Genomic DNA, 22,611 nt, shown 5'->3' with positions numbered 1-22,611 from the left:
CCTAATGGATGTTTATGCTCATTGAATTAGGGAATTGAAGAGCATAAAATTATAAATCAAAATCTGTCATGCTATGTACTGAAAATATAATTGTACCAAATCCAAATTTTTTTCACTGAATTTTTGTTTAAACCAAGCCACCCAAAAAGCAAACAAAATTAAATATAACCTGGATACTGCACTTTCTGAAAGAAATGAATTAAATTTTAAAATGAATTAAATTTTTAAAAGTTGAATTTTAAAATTAATCATGCATTTTGCAAATATTATTTACTCAATTCAGATGCATTAAAAACAAACAAACAAAAGCCGGCTCTACATATGAATAGTTGTTCTAAGAAAAGAGGAAATAAGACACTGATTCAGTTCAGTTCAGTTGCTAAGCTGTATCCGACTCTTTGCGACCCCATGATCTGCAGCACACCAGAATCCCTGTCCTTCACCAACTCCCGAAGCTTGCTCAAACTCATGTCCATCAAGTCAGTGATGCCATCCAACCATCTCATCCTCTGTTGTCCCCTTCTCCTGCCTTCAGTCTTGCCCAGCATCATGATCTTTTCCAATGAGTCCGTTCTTTGCATCAGGTGGCCAAAATATTGGAGCTCCAACTTTAGCATCAGTCCTTCCAATGAATATTCAGTACTGATTTCCTTTAGGACTGACTGGTTGGATCTCCATGCAGTCCAAGGGACTCTTAAGAGTCTTCTCCAATACCACAGCTCAGAAACATCAATTCTTTGGCGCTCAGCTTTTTTATAGTCCAACTCTCACATCCATACATGACTCCTGGAAAATCCATAGCTTTGGCTAGATGGACCTTTTTGGGAAAATAATATCTCTGCTTTTTATATGCTGTCGGAATTGGTTATAGCTTTTCTTCTAAGGAGCAAGTGTCTTAATTTCATGGCTGCAGTCACCATCTGCGGTGATTTTGGAGCCCCAAAAAATAGTCTCTCACTGTTTCCATTGTTTTCCCATATGTTGCTGTGAAGTGATGGGAACAGATGCCATGATCTTTTCTGAACGTTGAGTTTTAAGCCAGCTTTTTCACTTTCCTCTTTTACTTTCCTCAAGCAGCTCTTTAGTTTCTCTTCGCTTTCTGCCATAAGGGTGGTGTCATCTGTATATCTGATGTTATTGCTATTTCTCCTGGCAGTCTTGATTCCAGCCTGTGCTTCATCCAGCCCAGCATTTCACATGATGCACTCTACATATGAATTAAATAAGCCAGGTGACAATATGCAGCCTTGATGTACTCCTTTCCCAATTTGGAACCAGTGTGTTGTTCAATGTCCAGTTCTAATTGGCTTCTTGACCTACATACAAATTTCTCAGGAGGCAGGTAAGGTGGTCTGGTATTCCCATCTCTTTAAGAATTTTCCACATTTGTTATGATCCACACAGTCAAAGGCTTTAGCATAGTCAATGAAGCAGATGTTTTTCCGGAATTCTCTTGCTTTTTCTATGTTCCAATGGATGTTGGCAATTTGATTTCTGGTTCCTCTGACTTTTCCAAATCCAGCTTGAACATCTGGAAGTTCTCAGTTCATGTACTGTTGAAGCGTGGCTTGGAGAATTTTGAGCATACTTTGCTAGTGTGTGTGATGAGTGCAACTGTGCAGTAGTTTGAACAGTCTTTGGCATTGCCCTTATTTGGGATTGGAATGAAAAATGACCCTTTTTAATGCTGTGGCCACTGCTAGTTTTCCAAATATGCTGGCATATTGAGTGCAACACTTTCACAGCATCATCTTTTAGGATTTAAAGTAGCTCATATGGAATTCCATCACCTCCACCAGCTTTGTTCATAGTGATACTTCCTAAGGCCCACTAAAACTCACACTCCAGGATGTCTGGCTCTAGGTGAGTAATCACACCATTATGATTATCTGGGATCATTAAGAGTTTTTTGTATAGTTCTTTTGTGTATTCTTGCCACTTCTTCTTAATGTATTCTACTGCTGTTAGGTCTGTACTATTTCTGTATGGTTAGGTCCATACCGTTTCTGTATCAGTTTAATACACTGATCAGTTCAGTTCAGTTCAGTCGCTCAGTCGTGTCTGACTCTTTGCAACCCCATGAATCACAGCACACCAGGCCTCCCTGTCCATCACCAACTCCCAGAGTTCACTCAAACTCATGTCCATCGAGTCAGTGATGCCACCCAGCCATCTCATTCTCTGTCGTCCCTGTCTCCTTCCACCCCCAATCCCTCCCAGCATCAGACTCTTTTCCAGTGAGTCAACTCGTCGCATGAGGTGGCCAAAGTATTGGAGTTTCAGCTTTAGCATCAGTCCTTCCAATGAACACCCAGGATTGATCTCCTTTAGAATGGACTGGTTTGACCTCCTTGCAGTCCAAGGGACTCTCAAGAGTCTTCTCCAGCACCACAGTTCGAAAGCATCAATTCTTCGGTGATCAGCTTTCTTAATACACTGATAGGGATAAGTTAAAGAAAATTCATTCCAAAGCTGGTGGAGAAATGAGAAACATATGTGATAGAACCCACCTTGTTCATCTTAGAATCCATGAAAATTGGATTTCACAATAATGTTGCCCAACCCATTGTATACATTCTTCAGCACAATGGTACAATAAATGTGAATTCATAATTTTTGTACTGTGGCAGGTGGTCATCCACTAAAAGTGATGGCTAGCTCCCAAGCATCCTAGGAAATGTGAGTTTAGGGGACTAAAAGGGAAAGATGTAGGTTAAAATGTTTTTGCATCATTGTCTACACTTCACTACTGATTACATGTGCAAGGATGGATATTCTAATCTCCCACTACCTAGCTCCGAGAATGAATGACTGCCAAGCATTGAGAGAAAAGTTGTAATCTTCTGCCCCAACACACACACACACACACACACACACACACACATGCACATACCCTCCCCCAAGTTGTCTAGTTTGTCTTCCTATGAAGAAAGGAAGAAAAGTGTAGGCTTTGAAACTTGGGAAAGATATGTCATATAGTGGTATTAGGAAACCTTTCCTAGAATTCTGCTTCACAATGTAATAGTCTTTTACCTTGGCTTTATAACACACATCTACTATTTAAATAGGTTTATAGGGTGGTATTTTTTGTTGAATTAAATCAGAAAAACTGCTTTGCTGGAAATCTTCAAAAGATTATAGAGCTTCAAAAGTTATTTCTTCTGTTAATCATGACCAATATCTGGGCATAGTTTTAAATATTTGCTTTAAGGAGATTATGTGATAATCTTTGTGACTAGATACATGGTGACTAAGTATATATCCAAAATACAATCTGTTTTCTTCTACTGGAGCAGAACTCTAGTGCCTTATAGTATTATAATGAAAGCTAATCATACAACTGTACAATGCTGTGAAATTACATTAAAATAGTGCTTGTTCTATAAAATGAAATAGTGAAATCTTCCATTGAATGTGAAATGTTAAACATATATAAAATGGAAAAAACTATATCAATTGCTAGCCATCGCTTTTAGTGAATGACCACCTGCCACAGTACAAAGTCTGTTTTATAATTATACTATATCAATATATACGTAGGTTATGCAGTGACCAACACTATTAGCTAAGCAGCCATTATGTTTATTGTTATCTATTTAATAGATTTGGGAGAATCAAAAAATTACATTTAGTTTCCAGTTGATTTTACTCCTATATGCTACTTGATTGGAACAGCTTATTTTGAAATTATACTATTCTATGATTGACTTTTCTATGCATAAAACAACTATTTCACTTGTGCTTTAAAAGATATCAGTGAAAAGTTATGAATATTGTATACAGGTAAACATTTTTGGGTCCCGATTCAGTGAAAATGTTTACTACTGTAAAGCTTTTTAAATTTTTTTGTTGTTGTCTTCCATAATTCAGGTTATCTGGGATGAATATACCACCACCAATTATCAGCAACAAAAACTGGCTCAGACTGCATTTTGTTACAGACAGCAATCATCGATATCGTGGATTTAGTGCTCCATATCAAGGTATATTTAATTAATACCTCTGCCTCTTTTGATGTGTAAAATGATTTTGGTATATATGACTGCATTTTATGATAGAGGCAAAATATCTTTAGCTGTAAAACATGGTAATTTGAGTAAGCAAAAATGACCATTTTCTTGCTGAGGCAATATTGGGATCATAACTAAATTACCGTATAAAAATTAGTTGGGTTTTATAGCACACTGTCCAGAATAAAAACTATTATAACCTCTAAAAGATAATGTGTAACATGTAATATTTATCTTTAAGAAAGTGCTTCAGCAGTGGGACACGCTGCCTAAACATGTACCACAAAACACTGCATAAAATTCAGAAGATTCTTAACAAATTCTTCATCAATTGAAATCCATTTCCATATACAATGTTTTTGTGGATGCTATTTTAGTTAACTTTGTTAAGATCGCTGTCTACCATTTTAACAGGTATAATTTTGAATAAGTGAGATATAGTATTTGCTATATTAACTTTAAAAAGGTATTTAGAACTTAATTATGATGATGATGGAGTAGTAATAAAAATGTGTCTTCTGTAATGTTTAATAATATTATGTAGATTTAGTGCACTTTATCCTCAGACTACTTATGTAAACAATTCATTTCATTCTCAGCAGTATATTAGCTACTATTCAGTGAACACTGCCACAGTTACATATTTCCATTTATCTTTTTTTTTTAAAATACCTTCCTTTTAATAATCTTCAGTCTTAAGCACTTTGGGAATTTAATATGATGGCTTTTGGCAGCTTATAGTTAATAACTAAAATAGTATTAGACTACATATTGTTTTCTGGAATACAGATTTCAACAATTTATATTTTGTATACCAGTAACCTTTCTACAGCTACCCTGTCAATACATTTCTCACAATAATAGCAGAAGATTAATATGATTGGAATTTGTAATAGTGTATTGGGTATCACTGTAATAAAAATTCCTAAAATTTTAACTCAAGATTTTAAGCAAAGTGCACTGTAGAAAAACCTATAATTTCTATTGTAAAGTTGCTGATTCAAATGGAAACATGAATGCAGATTTTCTCTTAAAGCTATGCATTGTATTAACATCTCTTATAATAGCATATATTGTCTAGTATATCCATTAGCTCATAAAACTTTATATTTTTAAAATGAAAAATATCTATAGAAAAATTTTTTTTGCTTTATTTTATTAAACATAACTGGGCATATTACTTAAATTTTATGATTTTAGCCAGTGTCATTTTTAAATTTGCAGTCACATTTTGCTGAGTTTTTATTTAAATTTTTAAAATTTTTGTGTACTTTAAAAATAAGAGGACTTTTAATTGAAAATAAATAGTTTTGTAGATCCTCTTTTTTTCTGGGTTCACCCTTTCCTTATGGAGTTTTCCACTCACATGATTTTATGGCTCTGATTTCCCTCTACAATGAATTAAGGCAGATGGCATGGCAGATATTCAAATGATTATCATTTTTGACTTATGTGGTGATCCTTTCTGCACAATTCATGGAATCCTTCAGTAAGATGTACTCTTTATCTGAATAGAAATAAAGTAGCACTTATTTTATATTGAAATGTACAACTTGGAGAGAGAAAAAAAACCATAGATGTCCTGTCTTAAAAAATAAAGTGGTATTTCATTTGCTTTATGCTGTATGGTTTCATAAAAATGGTATCTTTAGATAGGTTGTTTTGCATTATAAGACAGTAGTACAAAATTGTTAGTAGATTTGTGTACTTAATTATCAATATTCTACTGACTGATCTTAAATAGACTTTTATAGTATTTTCAAGATTCAATTTGATTTTCCTGCATTGCCTATCAAGTTTCAGCACTGAAGAGTAACATATTAAAAAATTTACTTTAGCAAAATAGGAAGTTTTATGGGATATGAATTATTTTTATTTTCAGCAGGAAAAGGAGCTCAAAAGAGAGTGACTTTACATATAATCTGTATCTTCACACTATAGAGGAAATAAGGTGGCCTGAGAAAATGTAAGCTATAATTTTATAATAAAATCAAGGAAAAGTTTTAATATATAAAAGCACACCTTTGCACTGTATCCTTTTAAAACTTTCCTGATTCAGCCATGATTTTTCCAATTGCATTGTCTTCAAAAAACATTTTACCTAAACCACAGAAGTTCAGTTGGAGAAGTAATTATTGAAACTATAATCAAATAAATTTTGATTAACAAAAACTCTGCTAAGCTAACTTAAATAGCTATAAAATTCATCATTCCATAATCTGACATGCTGAATACATGCCCAGACATGAAATGACAATCGTGATTTTTAGATTGTTTCGTGTTACCATATAATTTCAGTAGTATCTAAACTGTAACCAATTCAAGATAGAAAATTTTGTGGAATATTCTACTCAAACGTCACCACCAGATCTCCATGTGACATGATTTCCTAATAACTCAAATACTTATTGAATACTTGTAATTATTATTGATTTATATTCTGTTTCCAAAGATTGATGTTTTTCTCCATAATATTTTTGTTTAATCTGTATTATTTATATTATGAAAATAAACTGAAAACTCCTAAGATTCTTAAGTACCATTAGCTATTTTTAATAGCTTGCCCCATAATTGATCCTGTAATTGATAGTGTAGGTACATAGATACTGCAACATGCTTTCCCCCACAGAGCTTCCTTTCAGTTATATTATAGACTGGCTTCTTTATTATTTTATATACAGCAATTTAAATAGGGTTAGGTAGAGTTTGAGGATACACACTGACAAACATTATGTTCTGACCCAAAAGTACTGAGAAAAATCATGATTTAAATGAAATGTCTTTGATAGAGAAAATGCTTTTCCTCCCCTTGGTCCCCCATTGAATATATTCACTTCTATCTAAAACAAATAAAGCATACCCCCCAAATTTATTTATATTGGAAATATCATCTTTTAAAGTTCTATTATTATCTTTTCTATGCTTTAAAACTTTTCCTTTTTCAATTTTCAATTCTCCCTCAAAGGAAGATTTCAATATCATTTTTCTGTATTAGTCTTTGATTTTAAATAAGATTCATATATTTAATTTACATTAATCTCTTCTAATGAGAACTTGAATAGTGCTACTTCACACATAATAGTGAAACTTTTCTTTATCTGTGGTGTTTTCAAGTTCTCTTATTTATTTATAGAAATCCCCATATTATTGTCACTTATATACCTAAAATCTATTATTTTCTATTTGCATGAATAATTAATCATTTTTTCTTAATTTCTAAATTGGAAGGAGATTTTCAGATGACAACCATAGAGAAAATTTTACCTCTACATGATGTTTATTTAAAAACTATAATTATTTTATCCATAAGCATCAGTTATTCGTGTGAAATATTATTGCAACAGTTTCATTTTAAGTTATTTGATGTATCATACTTTTTTAATATACAAAGATATAATTTCTGTATTCATAAAATTGTCTTTGGCATGCATATTTAGGAATTATAGCATATAAATAATTCCAAATATGTAAATATATGAGTAATCTTATAGTCTTCTAAATCTTTATAGATTTTACCACAGTTTGATTTTTCTTTTGTCTTCCATACTATTGTTGATATGATTCTTTTTATGCATATCAACACTTTGTAGACACTTAGTTTTAATTCAACAAAGGTATGACAATAGTAATAGAATGTGTTTTCAATTTATGTATAAAATTGTTTTGTAATATTCTAAAAGGGATTAGTGTTTTCAGAGCAGCAGTGCATCTTTTTGGTAAGAAAATCATACTTAATGGAAAGACCTTTCAAATTCTATTGAAAATTCACATAAACTCCAGTTACACTAAGGCCCTTGGCAGTTTAGATGCACATAATATAATTAGGATATAACTTCAGAGTAGTTACTCTATATTTTACATTTGGAAAGGTTTATACATAAGTGTGTGTGCACTGTAACTGAACAAAATAAATAAAATTATCAAGGATGCAGCGTAATATAGTGGGAAAGAATAGAATTTGACGGTCAGAAGGTGAGTGTTGAATTGTGAAGTTACTAATTGCTATCTGAGTTGTCTTAAGCCTTGGTTTCCCAAAGAGTGAAAATATTCACAATAGTTAGACATATTATCTTGGTGCAAATCAAAAGATATTAGGATTTCTTTTAGTAAAATTCAGACATGCAGTGAATAAAGATACTTTTTAATGAAAGAGATAATCAACTATATGGGATGAATGAGAAGCACATTGTCTAACCATGAGATACAGAAAGTTAAAAAAAAATTGTGATCAAGCATAAAATTTAAATCCAGCAATCACAATTAAAAGGAAAACTGTTAAGTTTTGTTTTTCTCACTATCACAAATGGTGTTCATATTTCTCCAGGAAAAAATGCACTTTTTCTTATAACTCAAATTTAAAATACAATTTTTGTGAAAGTGTAACTGAAAAAGTTTCCTCTGTATTACAGAATTTTAAAAATCATAAAGTTTGAAAATAGAGCACAGTATCAAAGCAATTCTGTTTAAATGCATTGTTTTCTGATTTCGTTTAGACAATCAGCTTTTCCTATTTTCCTTTATACATTGTTTTTAAAAAAGGCAGGGAATCATATTTCAGCATCTAATCTTGAAATATCTCCTCTAACTTAATAACTGTCAATGTGAGTCATGTTTATGATTTCAGGATTGAAGGTGGGAGCATGATATAGCAAGAGAATATCAAACCCTTTTGGTTTGGAAAATTTAAGTGTAGTTAACTTTCATGGGAATGTAGCACATGGACAAATAGGCTATTTTTCTGATAGTGACAGTGGGCATAGCCTTGTCAGCACAATTGAAGAAATAGTGATATATATATGTGTGTGTGTGTGTGTGTGGTGTATGTGTGTGTGTGTACACGTGCTCAGTCACTTAGTCACATCCAGCGCTTTCTGACCCAATGAACTGTAGCCCGCCAGGCTTCTCTGTCCATGGCGTTTTCCAAGTAAAGTACTGGAGTGGGTTGCCATTTCCTCCTCCAGGGTATCTTCCCAACCCAGGGATCGAACCCCTATCTCTTGCATCTCCTGCACTGGCAGACAGATTCTTTACCACTGAACCACCTGGGAAGTTTATATATGTGGTAGTAGGTATTGTTTCAATTTTAATTGACCACATTCTGAGAGAACATTCACAAGTTGAATTTGAATCCTTATCTTAATCTCCTTTTGATACATGGACAAGCTGCATTATTTTAAGCTTATATAAACTGTGCATGCATGCTAAGTCACTTAGTCATGTTCTGCTCTGCGTGACCCTATGAACTGTAGCTTGCCAGGCTCGTCTGTCCATGGGATTCTCCAGGAAAGAATACTGGAGTGGACTGCCACGTCCTCTTCTGGGGATCTTCCCAATCCAGAGATCTAACCTGTGTCTCTGTGTCTCCTTCATTGACTGGCAAGTTCTTTACCACTAGCATCACCTGGGAAGCCTCATAAATTAAACTAGATATTTCATTTACTGAGTTTTAAGAGAATAGGAAGTTGAATTCTGTTGAGGTCTGTAGAGTTTGAAAATAGTTCCTATCTTGTCATTTGTTTTATTTCCTTTTAATTTAATAACAATGTAACCATTGTATCATCATGTATCTTTAGTGCTAAATAGTTACTTTACCTTGAAATACTTAAAAAGAGAAACTACTTTCACTTCTCTGTCTTTATGATCCTATCTGGTCTATGAGATTCATCAATTTAATATAATGTCTACAGAACCCATGGCAATAATTGAAAGATGTTTAGTTGTCAGAATGGTCTAAGTAGCCCTTGGTTTAAAACAACCATTAAAAACTCCCTGATAACATTTACTCGCATGATATAATTGTATATTTCGTAGTTATGGCAATGTAATGTTTAAGGCCTTTGACCATATTAGTTGATAGTGATGTTAGAATTAAATTCTTCCGTAGCTGACTATGGGGATTCCCTGGTGGCTTAACAGTAAAAGAATCCACCTGCAATGCAAGAGACATGGGTTCGATCCCTGGGTCAAGAAGATCCCCTGGAAAAATAATGGCAACATACTCCTGTATTTTTGCCTAGGATATATCATAGATAGAGGAGCCTGGCAGGCTACAGTCCAACAGGTTGCAAGAGTTGGACAAGACTTAGCAACTAAACCACCACCATCACATAGCTGACTATATGTTTTCATTTCAATCCTTAAAATTTATTTGCCCATCATATATCTCCCGACATAAAATTCTGTTTATAAATTATGGGTGTATTTAACCGTAAACCGGGTAATTGCCATTTAATTTCAAATGAAATTTGAAATGCGTAGAGAAGTAGTCATGTAAATCAGCATATTAAATACTGGATTGAGATTCTGTTATGAAAATTTCATTATTTTCTAAAGAATTGAATCCATCTTCATAACATTGATACTAGAGGAACCCTGACTTATAGATAAAAAGGGGAACATTGCAGATTGTTACTTTATAAAAAGGACTATGATGCTTACATTTTCTATGTTCTTAATGTGTTTAATATATGAAAGTGAAAGTCGCTCAATTGTGTCCAACTCTTTGCGACCCCATGGACTCTACAGTCCATGGAATTCTCCAGATCAGAATACTGGAATGGGTAGCCATTCCCTTCTCCAGGGGATCTTGCCAACCCAGAGATCAAAATCAGGTCTCCCATATTGCAGGCGGATTCTTTACCATCTGAGCCACCAAGGAAGCCCATTATGTACACACACACACACATACATATATATACACACAAGTATATATATACACAATATATTTTAAAGAGTGAAAGTCAAATTATATTAACCTTATTTTAATATCTCATTGAATTTGTGAAAACCAAGATATATCTTAGTAAAATAAATGGAATTTAGATTACTATCTTCAAGTATCAATAGAAATGTTACTAATAGGAGATAATCTATCAAATATCCAGTTTTAATGTAGATCATATACTAAAACATCTAGCAGGTTTAAAATATAGTACTTGATGATTATAAAACTGAAAAAATGTTCGATTTAAATTATAATTTGGATCACACATGGCTACTATTGATAGAATAAAGTTAAAACTTCACAACCTCTGCTATGATAAAAGTCTCTTTTGTGTTAACTCAGCTTTCTTGGGGTAACCTTCAAACTTTCATGGCTTAGGCCACCCTCTACTTCCTTTTTAAAGAAAACTTCTAGTTATAAGTGATATCTTTTGAACCCTCACAGTGATGAGTTGAAACCTACTGGTCATATATTAACCCCAGTTCTTATTCAGACATACTAACTGGTTTCAGTGGAGACTTCATTTCTTGGTACCTGAGAATTCTGCAGATATCACTGCTGGTGTCCACAGGCAATTTGTAATTTTTATTTTCACATGGTCAATTGTCTACCTTTCTCATTGTACTCCATACGTTTTGCTGGGTCTTCATTCAGTCTGGCTCAGTCAGTTCAGTTCAGTCGCTCAGTCGTGTCCAACTCTCCGTGACCCCATGAATCACAGCAGGCCAGGCCTCCCTGTCCATCACCAACTCCCGGAGTACACTCAAACTCATGTCCACAGAGTCGGTGATGCCATCCAGCCATCTCATTCTCCGTCGTCCCCTTCTCCTCCCACCCACAACCTTTCCCAGCATCAGAGTCTTTTCCAGTGAGTCAACTCGTCGCATGAGGTGGCCAAGCTAGAACTCTTTTAACCACATATTCTATAATAAATTTTCTTTTTCCCTTATCATGATAGACCAGTGGCAGGGTCCTGGCTCTCTATTAACTCACTCATATGTTTCTGCCACCCAAAACCATCCTTCAGTGAAGTTTAAAATTCTCAATTTGTTGAACATATATTATGCTTTATACACTACTGACTGTGTGTATGTATTTAAGAGGCTTACATTTTCCCATAAATCAATTCTGTAAGACTTCAGAATTAATTCCATTAGCAGATGGACTTTAACAAATCTGTATAAAATTTTGAGCTATTCTCACTATCTTCCACAAAAGATTTTATATGAAAGTGCAGATTATACTTCTTATTCTTATCAGACGGTGGGAGAACTTCTCTCTTGTCATGTCCTTAGTTTTCACTAGTAATGGCTTTTAGTAAAGCTTTGTTAACTGAGTCTTCCAGGCTTGCCTCTTGATCTGAAAACATGACTCTCAAGACTGACATGTGGGTTGGACTTTGAAAGTAAAAGTGTTAGTCGCTTAGTCATGTCTGACATTTTGGGACCATGTGGACTGGAGCCCACCAGGCTTCTCTGTCCATGGAATTCTCTAAGCAAGAATACTGGAATGGCTAACCATTCGCTTCTCCAGAGTATCTTCTCGACCCAGGAATCAAACCTAGGTCTCCTGCATTCCAGGCGACTTCTTTACCACTGAGCCACTAGGGAAGCCAGGATTGGGCTTTAAACAATGTAATTTTCAGTCAAAGTTGTACAAGAACTCTCCCAAATAAGAGGAATCCAAGGTAATCAAAGAATGACAAAGTTCACAGAATCATGATTAATAGTAACAAGAAGTACAAATATTTAGATGTTTAAAATAGCCTACTTTTATTAAGTGAAAAACTGTTCTCCTCAAGGAAATACACATATTATCTTTCCTATGTAAACCTAAAAGATATTCTGTATTGATTTAATAATATTCAAGCTACACTTACAACTTCAATTCTTTTTTAAAATACATTGTCTACAATATTTACTGTCTTTATTATCCCACCTAACTTTGAATTAACAATTTCCTTTCATTTAATGTGATTTCTATCCAATACTTTAAATTATTATAAGTTTAATCAACTAATAATACTTTTTTAGTCTTTAACTATGAATTTCTTGTATTTCCACGTATACAAAAATTTAAGACAAAGTATTACAACATCTGCCATTGTTTTATGGTAGTACCACATAGTGTTTCTTTATTGTTCCATTTAGCATTCATTTATATATGAATATATTTGGTAGCATTTTAGTCACAATAAGGAATCTTAAATCTTCACATTTACTGTCTCTAGTGAGGTCACATCACCTGAAGAATAACATTAACAAAAAATAATTGATGAAGCTGGTGTTTAAAAAACAAAGTTCACTGTTTTATAATTCTGCTCAGATGATAAAGATATTGAATAAGTTATTTTAGTTTCTAGTAATGACTCAATAACTGCACAAAACGACCTACAAAGGGCTTCAGTCAATCACAGCAGGTAGAAGTAATCAAACACACTGTTAAGTGATTGATTCCTCAATATCAGTATGGAAAATGGAGTTTGAGGCAATAAGCCTATAGGCTTTAATTATTATTTTTATTTTTTAGGTAGTTTTACCATGACACTTGAAAATGACATCATGGGATTAAAATCCCAAGACTTTAAAATTCAAATTCAAAGATATCTAGAAATAGCTAAAGGTGATTTAAGAAAAGTTTGTTTAAATTGAGAAAGATATTATTAACTTAGGATTTTCCTAAAGTTTAGAGTTGTATGGTGTTCGATAGTCATGTGGAGGTCAATTTTGTGGCCCCAAACACTTTGGAACCACTGGGTTAAACAAATTTAAACTGAATTATTTAATTTAAGTAGATAAGCCCTTTTTAGCATTTTTTGGAACTACTATTCCTCAGGACAAATTTTGGGAAATGATCCTATAAGTTATGATAGAAAGGGTTGACTTTTACCTGCCAATAAATTTACCACCACTTAGTCTCTTCTTTCGGAGAAGGCAATGGCAAGCCACTCCAGTACTCTTGCCTAGAAACCCCATGGATGGAGGAGCCTGGTGGGCTGCAGTCCGTGGGGTCGCTAAGGGTCGGAGACGACTGAGCGACTTCACTTTCACTTTTCACTTTCACACATTGGAGAAGGAAATGGCAACCCACTCCAGTGTTCTTGCCTGGAGAATCCCAGGGACAGGGGAGCCTGGTGGGCTTCCATCTATGGGGTCACACAGAGTCGGACACGACTGAAGTGACTTAGCAGCAGCAGCAGCAGTCTCTTCTTTTCTTCAGTTATTTAATTCACTTAAACTATTAAATGAAGCATGTCAACTGCTAATATTTAATTAAACTAGTACAATTTTTAGATTAAAGCTCACATTAGAGATGCATTATAGAAAATTTATTTACTTACTTGCCCATCCATCTGATTTTGTTCAACAAAAATATTTCTGAGCACTTACTCTGTACCCGACACTGTAGTATACTAGACTCTGGTATACAATCCCTGAATTAAGAGAGCTTTTTGCCTAGTATGTAAAATATGAGTGAATATTCTATTAGGAGAAATATACTTTATAAAATATTATAATTTAGTATATGAAAGCTCATGTGGGCAGTCAAGGAGAATGTATGGTCCTGGAAAGCTTCCAGACTTGAGTCTGAAGGATGCAGAATAGTTTTCCATTACAATGAGCATGTGATAACTATGAGATATAAAACTATATTAGCCCACTATTTGTTCTACAGATAATTATAATATTAAAATAGTATTGATTGGTAAATAGTTACTCCCAGTAGGCCCAGAGTACCTGTATTGCCTTCCTGACTCCTGAACTTCCGCATCTCTTTCAGGACGCCCAGGATTGTCCTGTAATACAACAAATGGCTAATTGCTGGCATAGCTGGTTGCCTTCTGCATACCACTGTGTCCACCATTCACAATTCAGTTTCTAATTCCTCAGAATTACTCAGTATTCTCAGGATCACGCTCAGACCCCCTGGTTTCTAACAAATTCAAAGTGGCCGGCAAATTGCAAAATTACTACTCTCTATTACTATTGGATGTCTTTTAAAATGTGTTGTTCTATTAAAAGAATAGTATAATCTGTGTAAATTAAACTGTATGGACAACATAAATATTCTGCCTATATACAAAAACTGGAAAACAGACTCTGAATTGTTATGATTTTATAATTTCCACCTCCCTAAAAAGAGTGACTATGTCTTTTTATCTCTGCGACCCAGAGTTTACCATATTATAGGTACCCAGTATATGCGGAAAGATTGTTTGAATGTTATACATTCAGATATATCTGTCACACAAAATATTTGTGCATGCATTATTTCATGTGATCCTCATAATATCCCATCTATTGCTTTATTTTGTTTTATCAAATAAGAAACAAAGACTCTGGGACAAGTTTGCTGACATGCTTTGCACAAGGATACCCAGGTGGAAGCTGTGCACCTCTAGCTAAACCCTTTGCCTAAAGCTGTATCACCCAGGGAAAGGGACTTATTTGTCTAATTCATTCTGACATCCCATTGGGCTGGCCGCAGCCCCGTAAAAATAGTGTTAGACCCAACATCACACTAGGAATTAGCAGAACCAGGTCTTAAACACTCAGAGCTTTCTACTTCTAAGGCCTGCACTTATTTCAATATGAACTCCAGCCTTTCTTACCCTCAAATTTGCAAATTCACAGAAGGTTTGTTTTTTTTTTTTACTTTTATAAAAGGCTAGAATGCTTCCCCAGGAGGCACTAGTGGTTAAGAACCTGCCTTCAATGCAGGAGACATAAGAGTAGTTGGTTTGATCCTTGGGTTGGGAAGATCACCTGGAGAAGGGCATGGCAACCCACTCCAGTATTCTTGCCTGGAGAATCCCATTACAGAGGAGCCTGGTGGACTACAGTCCATAGGATCACAAAGAGTCAGACGTGACTGAAGCTACCTAGCATGCACAAATTCACTGACAATCTAATTTGGTGAATAAAATAAGTAAATTTGTGGAAATAGACTGTTCTTGACTATAAGTGACAGGTTCATAAAACAATATCAGTTTATAAGTTAATTAATATATGTAAAGTGCTTTGAAATGGTATCTGTCAGAGAATAAGTATTACATAAAATGTTAGCCATTATTAAGAATATCAGCAACATCAGCAGGAGAAGCATCGTTATCTTTATTATTTGTTATTATTTGACTAAAAATGAATTGGGAGGCAATTTCAGGTGTCTTATGAGTAATAGGGATGTTTTGTGAAATAAAAATATCCTTACCTTTTGTGGTAATTAGTTGGAGGCTCATTTATTTGATTACATAATATGAGTGGCTCTATGTTGATTTTTAAAAAATGATCCATTAAAACAGATTTCAATGCAATATATATTTTAATGAAAATTATGCACAATGAAATATCTCAAATATTTAATAAACATCAAACAAATTAAACATGTTAAATATCAGCGGAATATATTCTTTACTACTATATGTGTATGGGGTGAAAAAGAAAAATTATATACTGTTCCAGACTTATTTATCCTTTTATTAGGTCAGGTACTATTGATTATTATTATAAAATCCAAGAGAAATCTGTAGTTACAAAACAGTTTAAGGTGAAAGACTATAATAGCCCTTTTTAGGAAAGGCAGTGATTTCATAATACCCAATGTATATTTGTTGGAAAAGGTAAAATTAAAACCTATTGATCTAACAAGGAAACAACCATGTTGCATTGGGTTACATGCTATCTTCCCACAAAAAAATACAACAGGTTCTTTTGAGAGTTTCTGTTTAATAACTAACATGAACCTTCAGATTTTGTGGTCATGTGCTTGCATCAAACCTCCAAGCAAGTACTTGGAGATGTGTCCATCGAACCTCCAAGCAAGTACGTGTGTGTGTGTGTATACATATTTAATATATATAATATATTTAAATGTGAAATTTAATTTTTATATTTTAAACGTAAAATGTAATATAATATATTTAAATGTAAAATTACATATATATTTTTTCACATTTCTGTAGCCACATAACAAAATAAAACAACAAAGCTAATTGTAATTATTTTTAAGCTAATATGTCCAAAATGTTAACATTTCGACATTTAATCAATATAAAATGATAATGATATATTTTGCATTCTATTTTTTAGTTAAGTCTCCTAAGTCTAGGTGCATACTTTATACTCACAGCACAATTCATTACTGAACATTAAGTTATCATTGGGAAGAGCTGATTGTTTTATTAGAAGAATAATTTACTTATACTTAAAATAATAAATAATTTATTAGCAATTATGCTTTACTTAGGCTTCAATATAATTCTTTTTATCTGAATAAAATATTCAGATAAACACATTTTAATGTTGCATTAGTGTGTATGTCCAATACTTTCCCTACAATACTATGTCTTATGCAATGCAGCATATGTAGTCTACCAGTACAATAAAGTTGCATTTAATGGATAAAATATTTTGTGCTGCCTATTTCTAGATTCAAATTAAAATTGATTATTTTGAAATACAATTGAATATTCAGTTATTCAGTCTCACTAGCTATATTTCAAATGCTCAAAAGCCTCAGGTAGCTAGTGGCTGCCATATTGGACTCTTTGGCCTCAACAGTCTTCATGTGGCAGCTGTTCTGCAGTTACAAAGAAGTAGAAAATCTCTTCAAAAATCACAATAAATACAATGAAGACTATGATATAGTGTGAATTTTATCATTGTTCCTCAGGTCTTTGTTGTTACTACCCACTAAGGTCTGCCTTATTTCAGAACTTTAGAATCCATAATTAATTTTTTAAATTATCCTTTCCCTCTCCACCATACACACTTTAAAATAAATCTATAGCATAAAAGACATTCAACAAAATTTTGTCTTTCCCTATTTAATACCTTTAAAAGCATTAATTTATTTGAAAACAAATTTCTTTTCTTTTTCTCCTTTTCTCTTTCTTTGGTGGCCTTTAACGTATGTTTTGGAGAAGGCAATGGCAAGCCACTCCAGTACTCTTGCCTAGAAAATCCCATGGATGGAGAAGCCTGGTAGGCTGAGTCCGTGGGGTTGCTAAGGGTCGGACAGGACTGAGCGACTTCACTTTCACTTTTCACTTTCACACATTGGAGAAGGAAATGGCAGCCCGCTCCTGTGTTCTTGCCTGGAGAATCCCAGGGACGGGGGAGCCTGGTGGGCTTCCATCTATGGGGTCACACAGAGTCGGACACGACTGAAGTGACTAAGCAGCAGCAGCAGCAGCAACATATGTTTACTCTGTCAAACATGTAGCACAGATTTATCTTTTCCTACCACAAAGATAATGAGAAGATTAGCCTCCTATTTAACAAATGGAATGAGTGTTTCTGATTCAGTGTATTCTGATTCTCTACTGTGGGCCTGATTTCATAAATTGTTTGTTTCATTTTCCTTGTAAAGATATCTATTGACTGATTCAGCAATTGTGGTGATTGTATGCAAAAAGCAGTGTCACAAATGCATGTTAAGTTTTAATAAAAGCCTCAAATTTCTTCTAGTTTTCATAGTTAGATATACAGATAATAATTTTAGTTTTATAGAAAGAAACCCTCAACATACATCTCCTCCAGGATGAAAAGATAGTTAGGTCTGTTGTCACATTAAATGTGTAAAATATATTGCTAGATCTGCTGTAACAAGATGCCACAGACTATTTGGCCCATAAACTAGACACAGTTTCAATTCAATAATTAGAAAACTGGGCCCCAGATATTAATAAAAACAATAAATTTGAAAACAAATTTCTTTTATTTCTCTCCTTTTAAATGCCAAATTATTTTCCCTCTTTCCCATCCCAGGCCTTGCTAGCCAGGTACCTGTGTAAAGTAAGCAAAAGATTGAGATTGGTTGTTCTGGTCTCTCCACCTTACATTTTCCTTCTTCCAAACTCCTTATTTGTTGCTGTTTCAGGTTTCTCTGAGATTCAACAGAAGTAGAGGGGAGAAGAGGTAAAGGAATTGGCCTGGTCCTAAGTCCTAAGCAGGCTACAACCTCTCTTATCCCGATAGTCAGGCTAACTGTATCATGGGCAGTCCTGGGTCCTTTTCAGTGATTTCAGGGGGATGCATCAGTATCATCAAGTGACACTTGTCCTGCTTGGTCCCTGGCCATTGGATACCCTCAGTCTTCTCCTGAGGTATTTTTTAGCCCTCATGTGGCCTAATTGGACAGGTTCCCAGATGATGCCATACTGAGTCTCTGTAATCCTTGGTGAAAGGGCTTTCCAGGCAGCTCAATGGTTAAGAATCCACTTGCCAAGCAGGTGATGCGAGCTCAGTTCCTGGATTGGGAAGATCCCCTGGAGAAGAAATGGCCACCCACTCTAGTATTCTTGCTTGGGAGATACCATGGATGGAGGAGCCTGGTTGGCTACAGTCCATGAGGTTGTAAAGAGTCAGACATGACTTAGTAACTAAACAACAACAACAATCCTTGATGAAACAGGAAACAAATTCTTCCTCTGAGAAGTTCAAAAATATCAGGCTTATCTCAACATGGAAGCTCTCTTGTCTGTCTTGAAACAGAAAGTTGCTCAGTTGTGTCTGACTCTCTGTGACCCATGGACTAGTTCATGGAATTCTCCAGGCCAGAAAACTGGAGTAGGTAGCCTTCCTTTCCCTTCTCCAGGGGATCTTCCCAACCCAGGGATCGAACCCAGGTCTCCTGCACTGTAGACAGATTCTTTACCAACTGAGCTACAAGGGAAGCCCTCCCATCTCTCTTACCCTCTAAGATTTCTTCAGATGCCAGTTTGGCATATTCCTGTGTGGATTCGACTTTAGCCTTCTCAGACATGAATAGACACCAATTGTGTGTGTGTGTGTGTGCCAACTGCATGAAACAAATTTCATAACTGAGTGATCCCACTGAAGCCCAACTCACCAGACAAGCATAAGAGGGTACTTCATTAGAAAGATTTTTATCTAAATGGGCTCTGTTAAAGGAAACAATTTCACCAGCTTCTTTCTCTCCTCTCTAGCTCCCTTTCACATCCTTGCTGAGTCTGTAGAGTGCATGAGTTACAAACAAGATTCCCTTACCATTCTTTTGAAAATATTCATATAAGAATCTGAACCTATCGCACATTCACTTAAATATCTTAATGTTTACTAAATCAGTGAATCAGAAAAAACCCTTTCTATCCATATAATACACACTACACACACATATACACATACATATATTTATGGAAATGTTTACACACTTGATGAAATCAATATTTTACCTTGTCAGACTATTTAATAGCCAATGAAAACTGTATTTATCATTTTGAATACTTGGCATTACTGATCTAAACAAATAGATTGCCAGATATTTTTTTCAGCAGTGATGAATTTGTTTTAGATCACCAAAGAATTGCAATTGCAGTCTTGCTGAGACATATGGAACCTTCCCTGGCTTTTCACTGACTGAGTCCTTGCCAGGAAAGAAAAGGAATATTTCTTCTTCCTTTTAGTCTCTGCTATGTTTGTAGGGTATGAGAGCACCCTCCAGTCCCCCAACTCTTTTGTATCCTTTTATTAATTAAAAAAAAATATATATTTGGCTGTACCAAATAGTAGGTGGAATTTTTAGTTTCCCAACTAAGGATTGAACTTGGGCCCACAGCAATGAAGGTGCAGAGTCCTAACCACTGGACCATCAAGGAATTCCCCAACTCATTTAATTGAAGATTTTGTTTTTTAATTGTTTACAGTATATTATTTTATGTATGATTTGCATCTTATTTTAATTGTAAAAAATGTTCTCTCCAGGTAACCTATTTATCACACTGTGATTAAATTCCTATGATTTGTATAGCTTATAAATAAAATATGCAAAGCCAGCAAGGAATAGATAGTGCAACATCAGCCAGTATTTGCAAACTTTTGGAATCTAGGATGAATCTTAGGTAAATAGCAGAACACATAAAATTTCTTTATTTGCTTATTTTCAATAGAGACAATAAGAGAGGCACTAATGTTAACCTAAAGGTTTAAAGTTATATATTGGAATCTCAGTTATATCACTGTATAATGGCATATTATACAGTGTAGAGTGTAGTGGTTTAGTCACTCAATCATGCCCACTTTTTGACCTCATGGACTGTAACCTGCCAGGCTTCTCTCTCCATGGGATTTTCCAGGCAAGAATACCAGAGTGGCTTGCCATTTCCTTTTCCAGGGGAACTTCCCAACTCAGGGATTGAACCCAGGTCTCCTGAATATCAGGCAGATTCTTTACAGACTGAGCTACCAGGGAAGCCCTGGTGTATAGTGTATGTTAACTGTAAAAAATAAGCTGAATATTTGAATCTTCAGTTCAGTTCAGTTGCTCAGTCATGTCAGACACTCTGCAACCACATGAATCACACACACCAGGCCTCCCTGTCCATCACCTCCTCCCGGAGTTCACTCAAACTACATCCATCAAGTTGGTGATGCCATCCAGCCATCTCATTCTCTGTCGTCCCCTTCTCCTGCCCCCAGTCCCTCCCAGCATCAGAGTCTTTTCCAGTGAGTCAACTCGTCACATGAGGTGGCCAAAGTATTGCAGTTTCAGCTTTAGCATCAGTCCTTCCAATGAACACCCAGGATTGATCTCCTTTAGAATGGACTGGTTGGATCTCCTTGCAGTCCAAGGGACTCTCAAGAGTCTTCTCCAACACCACAGTTCAAAAGCATCCATTCTTCAGCAAGCAGCTTTCTTCACAGTCCAACTCTCACATCCATACAAGACCACTGGAAAAACCATCGCCTTGACTAGACGGACCTTTGTTGGCAAAGTAATGTCTCTGCTTTTTGATATACTATCTAGGTTGGTCATAACTTTCCTTCCAAGGAGTAAGCATCTTTTAATTTCATGGCTGAAATCAGCATCCACAGTGATTTTGGAGACCAAAAAAATAAAGTCTGACACTGCTTCCAGTGTTTCCCCATCTATTTCCCATGAAGTGATGGGACCAGATGCCATGATCTTTGTTTTCTGAATGTTGAGCTTCAAGCCAACCTTTTCACTCTCCTCTTTCACTTTCATCAAGAGGCTTTTGAGTTCCTCTTCACTTTCTGTCATAAGGGTGGTGTCATCTGCATATCTGAGGTTATTGATATTTCTCCTGGCAATCTTGATTTCACTTGTGCTTCTTCCAGCCCAGCATTCCTCATGATGTACTCTGCATATAAGTTAAATAAGCAGACTGAAATTGAAGAAAGTTGGAAAAACCACTAGACCATTCAGATATGACCTAAATCAAATCCCTTATGATTATACAGTGGAAGTGACAAATAGATTTAAGGGACTAGATCTGATAGATAGAGTGCCTGATGAACTCTGGACGGAGGTTCGTGACATTGTACAGGAGACAGGGACCAAGACCATCCCCATGGAAAAGAAATGCAAAAAAGCAAAATGGCTGTCTGAGGAGGCCTTACAAATAGCTGTGAAATGAAGAAGAGTGAAAAGCAAAGGAGAGAAGGAAAGATATAAGCATCTGAATGCAGAGTTCCAAAGAATAGCAAGGAGAGATAAGAAAGCTTTCCTCAGCGATCAATGCAAAGAAATAGAGGAAAACAACAGAATAGGAAAAACAAGAGATCTCTTCAAGAAAATTAGAGATACCAAGGGAACATTTCATGCAAAGACGGGCTCGATAAAGGACAGAAATGGTATAGACCTGACAGAAGCAGAAATATATTAAGAAGAGGTGGCAAGAATACACAGAAGAACTGTACAAAAAAGATCTTCACAACCAAGATAATCACGATGGCGGGATCACTGACCTAGAGCCAGACAGCTTGGAATGTGAAGTCAAGTGGGCCTTAGAAAGCATCACTACGAACAAAGCTAGTGGAGTTGATGGAATTCCAGTTGAGCTATTTCAAATCCTGAAGGATGATGCTGTGAAAGTGCTACACTCAATATGCCAGC

At 35.2% G+C, this 22,611-nt stretch overlaps 1 protein-coding gene across 4 annotated transcripts in view; it reads left to right on the top strand.

Moving 5' to 3' along the window:
- The window catches only part of CSMD3 (CUB and Sushi multiple domains 3), a 1,369,436-nt gene that overhangs the window by 448,767 nt on the left and 898,058 nt on the right, over nucleotides 1-22,611 (top strand). For all 4 annotated transcript variants that reach the window (XM_088844606.1, XM_088844605.1, XM_088844604.1 and 1 more), the window contains exon 6: nucleotides 3,871-3,983. In XM_088844606.1, coding sequence (XP_088700732.1) covers nucleotides 3,871-3,983 — 113 coding nt within the window. The remainder of the gene's footprint in view (nucleotides 1-3,870; nucleotides 3,984-22,611) is intronic.

This window comes from Moschus berezovskii, chromosome 16, assembly GCF_049115385.1.
Source record: "Moschus berezovskii isolate FMDL1 chromosome 16, NW_MosBer_1.0, whole genome shotgun sequence".
NCBI lineage: Eukaryota > Metazoa > Chordata > Mammalia > Artiodactyla > Moschidae > Moschus > Moschus berezovskii.
This window is presented reverse-complemented; position numbering and strand designations above follow the sequence as displayed.